The 12,142-nt window shown below is 30.0% G+C and overlaps 1 protein-coding gene across 2 annotated transcripts; it reads left to right on the plus strand.

Annotated features, from left to right (window-relative positions):
- Positions 1 to 8,868: 8,868 nt before the first annotated feature.
- On the plus strand, positions 8,869 to 10,381 carry LOC125832297 (thaumatin-like protein). Of its 2 annotated transcripts, none has more exons than XM_049511434.1 (3): positions 8,869 to 9,024; positions 9,102 to 9,473; positions 9,892 to 10,381. In XM_049511434.1, exons 1-3 carry the CDS (start codon positions 8,955 to 8,957, stop codon positions 10,191 to 10,193), a joined length of 744 nt encoding a protein of 247 aa, XP_049367391.1. In that variant the 5' UTR covers positions 8,869 to 8,954; the 3' UTR covers positions 10,194 to 10,381. The 2 variants fall into 2 exon arrangements, with proteins under 2 accessions (XP_049367391.1, XP_049367392.1); XM_049511435.1 differs by having other exon boundaries at positions 8,941 to 9,024; positions 9,108 to 9,473.
- The last annotated feature ends 1,761 nt before the right edge of the window (positions 10,382 to 12,142 follow it).

Raw genomic sequence — 12,142 nt, forward strand, 5'->3', positions numbered from 1 at the left:
CCAATTTATTTGTTTTGGCTTTTTCATTTGATATTAGTATCGAAGTCGGATTAAATTTGAATTCGCGCCAGAAAATGCTCAAAAAGAGCTTCTTCATGATATGCGGGAACTCAAATCTAAAACTTCTCATTAAGAATAAAGAAGTATTTATCATTCTATCACAACCTTCATCGGTGTCAATGTTCCAATTGGAATTCAACTTCATGCATTTCTCTTGTAATAATAAAATAGTATTAGCTAGCCGGCCACATGATTCCAAATTTCCAATGTTGTTCAGTACAACTCCTTCCCCACCCTGTATCCACCTGCATGGCCATTATTATGAAATGATATGAGCATATCCATATACAATATATATATATTTTTATATATAAAGTTCTATTTAATAACTACTATTAAATGGAGTGTGAGCAGTAAGTATTCTGTATCGTCATGAAAAATCAGTATCGAGCAAACTGTTTGCAGAATTTGTAATTTATTAAAATAACCACTGATTTTTTGCATGCCCAAAAAGAGTCAACCTCTATAGCTCTGAATATTTCATGTTTACTAACATAGCTTGTACAGTCCTAGGCTATACATAAACATGTCTCTAGCTACTACTCACTTTTTTTTTTCTTCCCCTTTCCCAAAGCACAAACTAAATTTTCATTCCCCATAGGCTAGCTAGTAAAAAATATATATTATACTATAATTTTCTTCTTCTTTTATTTGTTAAAAGGGGTTCAGAAATGGTTTGATTGTCCTTGGACTAGCCACAACAAAAGAAAAGAGGAAAGAGATTGGATAGTTGATAACAAATTCTGGTGGAGTTGTAAATATTCTTTCATTCTTAATTAGTAATGGTAAATTTAACGTTGTGTTTGAATCTAACGGTCTTTCTTCACTCTCTTCTTCATTTCAAATAATTTTTTTACCAAATACAAGAAAATATTGAATACTTGCTACTCAATTTGATAATATTCTTATATTTTTTTATTTTTTTATTTATTTTTTTCGAATTAATACCGTTAAACTCTAGATGGGGTGTCTAGCGGCCTTTCTTTAAAAATAAAGGACAAATATCTACTACTAATTAATATTATTACTATTGTATCATATCGTTACTATACCTCTAATGTTTGTTTTGATTGTTACTTAAAATATATTGTATTGTACGGTTAAATTTCGTTGTTACATAATAATGAAAATCTCTATTTTATGGAACAACCGATTTGGTGTGTTCCCATTGTTACTTAATTTCTTTTTTCAATTATACCTTTACATAATATTTCAAAATACTATTTTACCCTTTACCTTATATTATTTCATTCTAATCAAACCTCCTACCCTAGAATAATTAAGGATATTTTAGTAAATTTATAAATTACAATATAGTACGATACAATCAAACCAAACAATTAAAATGTTATTAAACAATAACAAACAATACAATCTAGCCAAACATTGTATCTACCATACAATACATTACAATAGAGTACAATACAATACAATACATTATGAAACAATAGGTAACAATGATCCAAAGGACTGTTATGGTAATATATACTTTATTTGTACTTTTTTTTTTATATGACGTTATGATATTTTATTTCCTTATTTTCATTTTAAAATGTGACACAGCTACTAAAAGTTTCAAAGCACATCATTATTAATTAGAGATCTCAAGTTTGAATTCCCCTTGAATACAGAGTGGCATTTTACATGCAATATGAGACTTCAAGGCACAAATTTAAAATTAGTCGAACTGAAATTCTTTTTTGATATAACCAAGACAAAGGAGGGATATTGGAGACACTGTATGAAGACTATTCCAGCCTTTGCCCAGCTATATGTATATATAAAATATGGTCCCAGATAAAAATTCGATGGTGATTGAAGCTACTGTTTTCCGATGCCATTCTAATCTATGAATCGAAAAACAGACAGCTCTTGACGTATTGAAAATGATTTGAATTGCGATCGTCCTTAATAATAAATTTTGGGTTAAAAATATTCCTCCTTCCAACTAATTTATCCAGTAACCCAAAACAATTAGAAATCATATGAACTCTGTGCGAAACAATCTTTAATTGATTTTAGATCTAGTTGAGCTTCTTCATCCTTAATCCGAAGAAATAAATACGGATGTATCGAATTATTTACGGATTGGTTTAATATTACGTAAATTAGTATAATCTATATAACTAAAGCCCACATGTGACATTCGAATTCGCTATCGGATATATATACATACAAAATTGTACATATAATCAATCACCTAAGACCGGACAGGGAAAATCAAGATTCGGATTCCGGAGGTACGACAATTATTTCACGATACAAAAATCCAAAATAAATATTTGTTTTTAGTCCCAATTTATTTAGTTTACTTCTCATTTTAATTTGCTTGGGGAAAAAATATCTTTGTACCTTTTTTATAACAATTTAATTTTAACTTTAGACATGACGTGTTTAAATTACATTCCACATATCTTTTGTTTAAAATCACAAAATTCAAAAATATTTTTTATTTTATTTTTAAATTTTATGCTAAGTCAAAAATAAATAATTAAATTACAACGGAGGGAATACTAAGAAAAAAGATGTTGACATTTCTATAACAATTCTTTTTAAAAAATAATTATCAACGAAAAAGTAATATAGAATTTTCCAATCTAAACAATTCAAAAATTATTTTTGGATATATGTAGCAATAACATACATAATTGCACCACCAAAAAATTGAGAAGTACCCCCTCAAACTTTAATAAGACGTTTCAAGTTTGAGCTAAAGAAATAAAATTGGGCAAATTACAAAAATCATATACTTTAAAGACAAAATTACAATTTATCCCTTAAAAGTTTATAATTATAGAAATCTCTCATTTTCGCGCAACAAATTAGTGTATCAACGCTTATATTATTACATCTCGCGCATCAGATTAATGTATCAGCGCTTATATTATTGTATCTCGCGCATCAGATTAATGTATCAACACTTATATTATTGTATCTCGCGCATGTATCAACACTTATATAGCTCTGATACATTAATCTGATGTGCGAGATACAATAATATAAGTGTTGATACATTAATCTGATGCGCGAGATACAATAATATAAGCGCTGATACATTAATCTGATGCGCGAAAATGAAGGATTTTGAAAATTTGTAAAACTTATAGGAGATAATGGTAATAAGTAAACTAAAAGGTGAGATTCCTGTAATTTTTCCAATAAAATTAGATAAATCCGGCAACCTTTTGGGCCACCTCACAGCTTAATGGACTCTTGTCGAATCAGAAAGGCGGCCCATTCTAATGTGCAGAATCCCCACGTCACCCATATCAGCTGGTCCGGCAAAACTTGTTAACAATTGAACAACACAAATAAATCTTTATCAATTCACGAGTTTTGTAAACTATTTAAAATTGGATGAACTAAAATTGTACTGAAGTATTCATGTGCTTCATGCATAAGCGTGTGAACAAGTCAAGTCGTGCGCCAATTCGCACGACTTGTGAACAAAAATGATAGGTAGAATGAAGATTATGAATGATGAAAGTGATAATTTTCAATCAATCAGGTGTATAGTGTGGGAGTTACTTTTGCACATATTTCTTAAACATGAGAAAAATAGCGAGATTTGTGTTGTTTTCCCAAAAGTTAAATAGGACGGTCTTAAATGACTCTATTTGCACAAATCTAGCTCTTTTTGGTTTATAGGCCCAAACAGATTTTCATAGCTTGGACAGAGAAAAATCGTTCTTGGGCCCAGCTTTTTATAGGCTATCTGAGCCTATATAGCCAGGTTATGCAATGAGTTCTCAGTATGGCAGAGGAAAAGGTAAGATCTTGGGCCTTGTGTTTCAGCCCAAAATTGGGCCCAAATCAGTGATTTATGAAAATGTCATTTAATTAATGATTTATTAATATTTTCTTTCTAAATTTTCAAAAAGTAATTAAAAGAATAAGAAGCCAACATGCTCTTAGCTCTACTAATTTGCATCATATTAGTAAATTTGGGGAATGAACTACGTTTACATGTTTTATTGTGACCTTCAAAGGCGGATCCACGAGGTAAAGTCGAAGGGACCTTCTTTACCGACTTTTAAATTGTCAAGCTTTTAAAAGAAGTCTTACATTAAAATGAACGAAAATGGGTAGAGTTATATTTTATTTTTTTTAAATATAGGGTAATGCTAAATGGTCAGAAAATTTGGCCAGAAATTTAAAAAGTGTATAATATATTTTTTATTTTAAAATAAACTAATCTTTTTTTCATTTTTTAATTAAAAGATATTAAATTTAAAAAAGTAAAAATATTCAAAAAGGTAAAATAGCATAGATAAAATATCATTTTGATCATATTTTAATTAAATTTTCTAGCCAAAAAGATTTTTCCAAAGCAAACAACACGTGTCAAAAACTTGTCTAGTAATTAATATTGTCAAATAGTAATTCCTTAACTAGTATAATAAACTCTCTTTAAAAAGGTGTCTCATACCTCTAAAATTTATTTATTTTGGAGTATATTATTATTTAATATTGCCCAAAAATACTCCTTTTAACTTGCGTTTTTTTCAACCATAAAAAACAGCTAAATCAACCATGGACTAATATCGGGCAGTGCAGCATTTATTTTCCCTATAAATTAGAATAGGTCGGAGACAGAGATCTATGTCAAACATATTTTAATTAATAACACTAGTCTTATTATAAATCTTTGTTCTTGACATAATTAATAATTGAAAGTAGTCCATTATTTAAACAAGTTAGTAGATCTTTGATACAAAAGACAACAATACCTATAAAGAATCTCTGAGAAGTTCAGAGCACATAAATTAGAAAATAAAGCCATGACATGCAATATTTTATAGTGCAGTGCTCGACATATCAAGTGGTCCATTCTCACCGTCATTTTGAGCTTCCTAATGTCGAAACTCGAAAGGTTAGAATATCTCCGTAATTCAAGACGTATTTCTCGAATTAAAATAATTTGTATTTTATCTCCATAAAAAATTGTGAATCTTTTTGAAGTATTGAATTATCAAGAAAAGTATATCATATTTGATTATTTTTTTTATGAATATTCCAAGAAGTTATACAATATTCAAAATTATATATTTATATTTCATTTAAAAACTTAAATACTAATTAAAAAGTACTTTGTATATATTTTTAAAATTACGTGCTTTATCAAATTAAAACAAATTACAGTATGTACCAATATCTCGGAAATAGAGTCGAACAAAGTATAGTATTGTACATTTGAGTTTTGTGAAGAAGACAAATTAAAGTTGGAAAGAGCAGACACTCACCTTTAATGGAGACAAAAAAATAAAAAAAGATGGACTCTTTTTTTTTAAAGAAAAGATGGACTCTATTTCGGTGATACTCCCTCTGTCCACTTTTATTTGTCATATTGCGCTTTTCGAAAGTCAATTTGACTAATTTTTAAAGTTAAATTAGATTACGTTAATTCGATATTTTAAAAAAAATAATTAGATATTCAAAAACTATACGAAAAGTACTATAAGTTGCAATTTTTTGCATATCAATATGATGAAAATATACATCGTTAACATTTTTATTTGTTCTCGTACTATAAAAAGGGTAGAGTTGAACATTAATATAGACACTTTTGAATCATAAACACTAGAGAGATCGTTTGGTAGAATGTATTAATAAAAATAATGTTTGAATTATCTTTGTTTATTAATAATATTTTATTTGGTATCTTTTTTCATGTTATGTATAGCTAATATTTTAACTAATGCAAGCCTTAGTTATACAATCTGAGGAGTGTATAATTAATGCTATGGCTTTCCAGGTATTAGTAATGCAAAAAAAAATTAATAAATGTATTAACATGATTAAAAACTCAATTACCCCTCAAACGTACTTTTACATCTTTTCAACCATAGTTATGAAGGATATTTTTTAGATAAATGTCTTTATATAATGCATATTTTTATTAATATATCAAACCAGTAATTATCTCTGACTTAAACAAGCAAGTAAAGTAAAGAGTACAGTGTAGAGCACATTCAATATGTTATCATGAGTAGATTTTATTTAGAGTAGGTATTGGATTTGATTTGCCAAATTAATGGATGGTTGTGGTTGTGGTTGTGGTTGTGACTTGTGAGTGTGCAACATTCTATAGTACATATACCTTATATGTATAGCAAAAGAAACTGATTTTTTTTTGTTGTTGAAATAAAAGTGGGAAGCAACAGAAGAAGATGATTCCTTGAAGCATGTGAACTTTTTTTAAGGGTGCGGACAACTCTGACGCCTCCCTCGATTCATGTGCACCTTTCTCATCCCATTCCCCACTTGCTCTTCATTATACTTCCATAATTACTTGTCCATTTTTGAATTGACGCACATATTAAAAAAATAATTAATAATATAGTGAGTTTATCATTTTATTCCTATTGATTATGAAGTGGATGAAAAGTTTTATATTTTTCAAAATAATTAGTCATTTAATTGAGGGTATAACAGGTAAAAAAAGATTGTCTTTAATTAATTTATCAAAATGGACAAGTAACTAGGGACAACTATAAAAGGAAAAGAGGATAAGTAATTAGGGATAGAGGGAGTAGTACTTACTCTCCGGTCGAGATAGTTTAACTCGGCATGGAATTTTTAAAAAAAGATTTTAAAAAAAAATTTGTGATCCAAAATAAATGTTAGAAATTTGTGTGGCAGTAAATTATTTCATTAAGGGTAAAATAAATTTTTTATAATAAATTGTTACTTATATAAAAATGCGTTTTTTTTTTTTGAACTACTAAAAAGAAAAGTTAATCACATAAATAGTGGACAAGGAGAGTACTATTTTTTTGATCAATTCTCTTTACTTGTTCAAGTAGGTTATTCTTATAATTATCTTTAGTACTCGTATATTTTAATAATTTATATACTTAATATAAAATAGAATAGTAATGAAAATTTTAGTAGCTCATTTGATTGACTGTCGCCACAACTCTATTTTATTGTGAAAGTTTGATTTTTCACATTTAAAAAAGGAAAAAAGAAAGGGGAATTATTTTTGTAGCATAGTTGGTTGATTACCTTAACTCTCATCTTGTTTGTGAAGGTTTAATTCCCCATATTATAATCTCCTAAAGTTGGGAAAAAAAAATTATGACAAGGGAAACACAATCTCCTAAAGTTAGAATTTTTTTTTATAACAAGGAAAACCCACAGTCGTTATCCATTCTATGAATGCGCACGGGATAAAACCTGTGTTCCTATGCAATAGCTCGCAAACCACATAGGAGAGGTAACTCGTATTAAGCAAACCTAGTGCGACAAGCTCAACCTAGAAGACAAACCTTTTGCTTTTGCTGGTAAGGAGTTTCGAACTTGAGACCTCTAACATGGAAATCTCAAGGAACTTGAGACCTCCAATATGGAAATTATATATAATAGAATTTTTAAACGAATAATATTTCATTGACCACTGTTTTTTATTTATATCTACGTCACTAGACTAGAGTGTGTATTAAATAACTATATTAATAATAGTTTATTATAAAATTTTAAAATATAATTACTAAAATTAGTTTAATAAAATACATTTGTCGTAAAAAAATTCTTAGAAGATGTTATCAAGTCACTGTACACCCAATAATAAGAAAACGGAAGTAATACTCTAATAATTACTCCCTCCGTCCCATTTTATGTGGCAATATTTGACCAGGCACGGAGTTTAAGAAATAAATGAAGATTTTGAAATGTTTACCAAATTGCCCTTTAAAAAGTAGATTCACTTTTCTCTCTTCTCATAAATGTATTGGAGTATTATTTTAAGATTAAGTTGGACCAACAAGAATAAAAAAAGAATTGTACCTTTAAATACTTACCATATAAGAAAATGTGACATTCTTTTTGGAACTGACCAAAAAGGAAATGGTGTCACATAAAATGGGACGGAAGGAGTACATTGTTTTATTCTTTTATCCAGTACAATTATTATGTCAAGATTCCATCTTTGCATTTGTTATGTGCTAACAAGTAACAACTGACATTACATGCAAGTATCTACTACTCCATCTCTATCATTGATCTCCCCTTGTTGGGTCTCCTCTCTAGTCTCTACCCAACATTTGGGATTAATTTTAGGCTAGAAATTTGAGAAGTAGAGGAAACAAATCTTTAATGATCAAATTGCTAATGCAATCTGAATTAATCGAAGTTAAGGTATACATAGCTTAAAGATAACGGGTCGAATGCATGTTTAAGCGAAGGGGTGTCAAAAAACATGGTTTTATTAGAATGTTATCAAGTTGGATTTTTAGAATATTCAAAAGACATGTACAAAATTCACAATCAAAGAAAAAGAAAAGCTTATTAAACTCTCGAAGTCTGAATACACATAATTTGAGTTATTCATTTTAAAATTATTGTCGTAATAAATAATATTTTCACTATTCCTATTTAAATGTTATCATTATTAAAAATAAATGTCTCTTAATATTTGTCAGTTGTCACTTCACAAAATCAATACATAGTGACACTCTTTTTCTATTTTATTTTTAATAGTTTTTAGTTTATAATTAATTCATGTTCATTTATTAAAAACTTAACTTAGAAAACATTAGATAGGATATAATGGTAAAATTTAAGTAAATAAGAATGAAGGAAGTAGAAAAAGAAACTAAAGAGAACTCTTTTGATATTTTTCTGTTTTTTTAACTTTTACAGCTAGCAACTTTCATTTATTCACAAAAGGCCCACCTAATTACCGTTCACCATCTTTTTGCTATATCACTCTCCCAATCTTGTTCATTCTCAGTATCCAAAGTAACCCTACATTTTAGTATATCTCCATTTTTCTCTGTTTCTTACTTATTGCTTTTTCTATAAAAAGCCCATTTCTATTTGCCATTACCTAACTGGTGTACACACTTCTTACTAGCATTTTGTTGCATCCAGCTTTCTCCATAATTTTAGCCATGGCAGATCGATTTCTCACACTCTTTCTAGTTTTGGCCTTTTTCACCATCTTTGCTTCCCACATTTCAGGTACGCACTCATTTCCTGCACGAATAGCTATTTGTCTGCTTTAATTTTTCTTACTAATGCTAGTGTTTTTGGTTCAGTTTCAGCTACAACAATGACATTGTTGAACAAATGTAGCCACCCGGTGTGGCCAGGGATCCAGCCAAGTGCAGGTAAGCCGATTCTGGCTCGTGGAGGGTTTAAGCTTCCGCCGAATAAGGCATACAGACTTAGTATGCCGGTTGGATGGTCCGGTAGAGTTTGGGGACGTCATGGATGCGCTTTTGATGCTACTGGCCGTGGACGCTGTGCAACTGGGGACTGTGGTGGTTCACTTTTTTGTAATGGAATTGGTGGGACCCCTCCGGCTACACTGGCTGAGATTACTCTGGGCAATGAACAAGATTTCTACGATGTGAGTCTCGTAGATGGTTACAATCTCGCCATTTCTGTAACTCCAGTCAGAGGCAAAGGTGAGAATCATGCCTAAAAATATTTAAATGACTTGTTTGTCCTTGATTAGTTCTTCGATACTTCTTTTTTTTCTTCAAGTTCTCAGTTTCGTAGCAGGGTTTATTTCGTCATTATGTAGATTATTACCCCTTTCTCTTTTCTTTTCTCGAGTATTAGGTTGATAGTTTTAGATCAAACAATAATAATAGCTCCGTTAGTTGATTATATGAATTTTCACCTAATCAGTGGGAGTTCGTAGTTCTAGATCTACACTTGTATGACTGGATCGGTGGGGTTTTTGATTTTGCCTTTACAGTAGCAAAAATCCACTTTAGATTAGCCTTTTACCCCAATGCGAATACCGAATATCGAGCGGGAAGAAATCAAATTTGCCCTTTAAAATTGCTTGATAGTTTTTTTTTCCGTCTGTTTTGACAGGGAAATGCAGCTATGCTGGATGTGTGAGTGACTTGAATACAATGTGTCCAGCAGGTCTACAAGTTCGTTCTCATGACAAGAGTGAAGTGGTGGCTTGCAAGAGTGCATGTTCAGCTTTCAATTCACCAAGATATTGTTGCACAGGAACTTTTGGTAACCCACAAACTTGCAAGCCAACAGCTTACTCAAGGATATTCAAAACTGCTTGCCCCAAAGCTTACTCATATGCTTACGATGATCCCACTAGTATTTCCACTTGCACTGGTAGCAGCTACGTCCTCACTTTCTGTCCTCATCATTAATCTTGTCTTCTTCTTTTTCACTGTCATCAGATCAAATCAAATATATAGTACTCCTGATTTTTGTCTTTCATCTTAGATTTCTAGCTGCGTTTATCTTAATTACTTCTGGTATTTTGTATTATAATGATCACCATTAGTATTATTGTCACTAGTGGTGGACCTTTTTAATTAATCAGATTTAGTTATTATGTCTAAGTTGTGCTGCAATTATTCTAGACAATTTTAGTCTTGGTAGTTGCACAATAATTTTACTCACAATTATTTTTGAGATTTAAACGATTAAGCCTTTGACCAACACTTTTCGATCGTAGAGCAACAGTGGTATAAAATTATCTATTAACAATAATTAAATTTGAAAATAAGCAACTTGAAAGATTGTTGAAAATTTACCTAAATGCACATCTTATTTTATCATAATCTCTAAAATTTCTTATCATTTGACAAAATTTCAAAATTTTACTCTCACATACGTCATTCTATTTTCTTGGATACATCTCTATCCCCTTCTTGGATACCTCTCTCCCTTCTTGGATATATCCATCTCTTTTCGGATACATCCTTCACCCATGTATCCATATTTCTATCGATGTATTTGGAAGTCTAGTGATGTATTCGAATATCCTATCCCCTCTCTGATATGGCCCTCTCCTCTTGGATACATCTGTCACCTAGATATTCGATTGTCAGTTGATGTATTAGAAAGTTTAATGATGTATACAAAATTCATAAATTTTAAGTAATTATGAAAAATATAAGAAAATGATATAATTAACTCTTACGCTATGAAATTTACGCAAGTTATATGATTAATTACTACATTGGATTTAGTACTCCTATTGATGAACGGTGGAAAAAGTAAGTCGTATTTTGCAGAGGAATCTTTGTAACGTGTCATGTTGGACAAAGGAGGTAAAAGACAGAAAAATGTTTCAAATTGAGTTATTTCATTTTAAAAAATCAACATGTCTCTGCTTTCGCTTTTTTTTTTTTTTTTTTTCATTTTAAACAACTTTTTCTTTTTCTAAAAACTTTATCACTCAAAAACTTTTCTATCTATTTCTTGTTCGAAAATTGTATTTCATTGGACTCACATCATGCACGGATTCAATTTTGGTCTTACGAAATCATTCTAACTGCATGCGTCGTTTTGCTAATTTTTTATTTTTGCTTCTCACGCTATGATTGACACTAATTTTGGGTCTCGATTAATTTGAATTCTCTCATAATGTTTAACTTTGAGGGATAAGATATTTTCAACCATGTGACTTCATATTCAAAATTCAAACTCAATATTTTTAATAAGAATAAAAGAATATTTGTTACTCCACCCTGACCTTGTATAATTTTGCCAAAAGTGTTACACCAATGATAGAAATTAGAATCATTTTGTTGCTTTCTTTATTGGTTTAGATCACGATCTGAAATTTATCATAAATAATGTGAGAAAACATTAGATCACGATCTAAAATGTATAAAGTTAAACGATACATAAGCAAATATTAGACCCGAAGGTCTGAAAATATAATCGTTTAAGGGCTATATTTATATAACTTTTAAAAATAAGGAAAAAATCTCAATAATTACATAGAGACATTGGTTAAAATCTAAATCAGCCATATTGTGGCATGAAAAGTGATGGATACGCGTTTCGAATAAAAGGTGAATCCTGTGCCTTTAGTAGAAAAATACTGTTATCCATCATTTTTAAAGCTTTTCCCTTCCTATTGCTTGACATAAAATCTCTTTCATAATTCATTTCGTTCATTTTTAGTTGTCATAATTTCTTTTCTTAAAGTCAAATGATAATAACTTTGATTAATATTTTATGGTATATATTTTTTTTTAATCATATTGATACACTTACAATTTATAGTTTTTTTCCGTCTGAGCATGGGCCGACCTCATTGCCCAAACTATGAACCAACAAGGTTCATTTATATCTGAAGTAA

Source organism: Solanum verrucosum, unplaced genomic scaffold (genome assembly GCF_900185275.1).
Source record: "Solanum verrucosum unplaced genomic scaffold, falcon-dt-bn FXZP01000009.1, whole genome shotgun sequence".
Classification (NCBI taxonomy): Eukaryota; Viridiplantae; Streptophyta; class Magnoliopsida; order Solanales; family Solanaceae; genus Solanum; species Solanum verrucosum.

What these genes read in the sequence shown, in the direction of transcription:
- LOC125832297 (XM_049511434.1), top strand. Translation starts at nt 8,955, where the DNA reads ATGGCAGATCGATTTCTCACACTCTTTCTAGTTTTGGCCTTTTTCACC. An exon ending in CTTTGCTTCCCACATTTCAG is followed by an intron (nt 9,025 to 9,101) that starts GTACGCACTCAT and finishes TTTTTGGTTCAG; the next exon opens with TTTCAGCTACAACAATGACA. An exon ending in AACTCCAGTCAGAGGCAAAG is followed by an intron (nt 9,474 to 9,891) that starts GTGAGAATCATG and finishes CTGTTTTGACAG; the next exon opens with GGAAATGCAGCTATGCTGGA.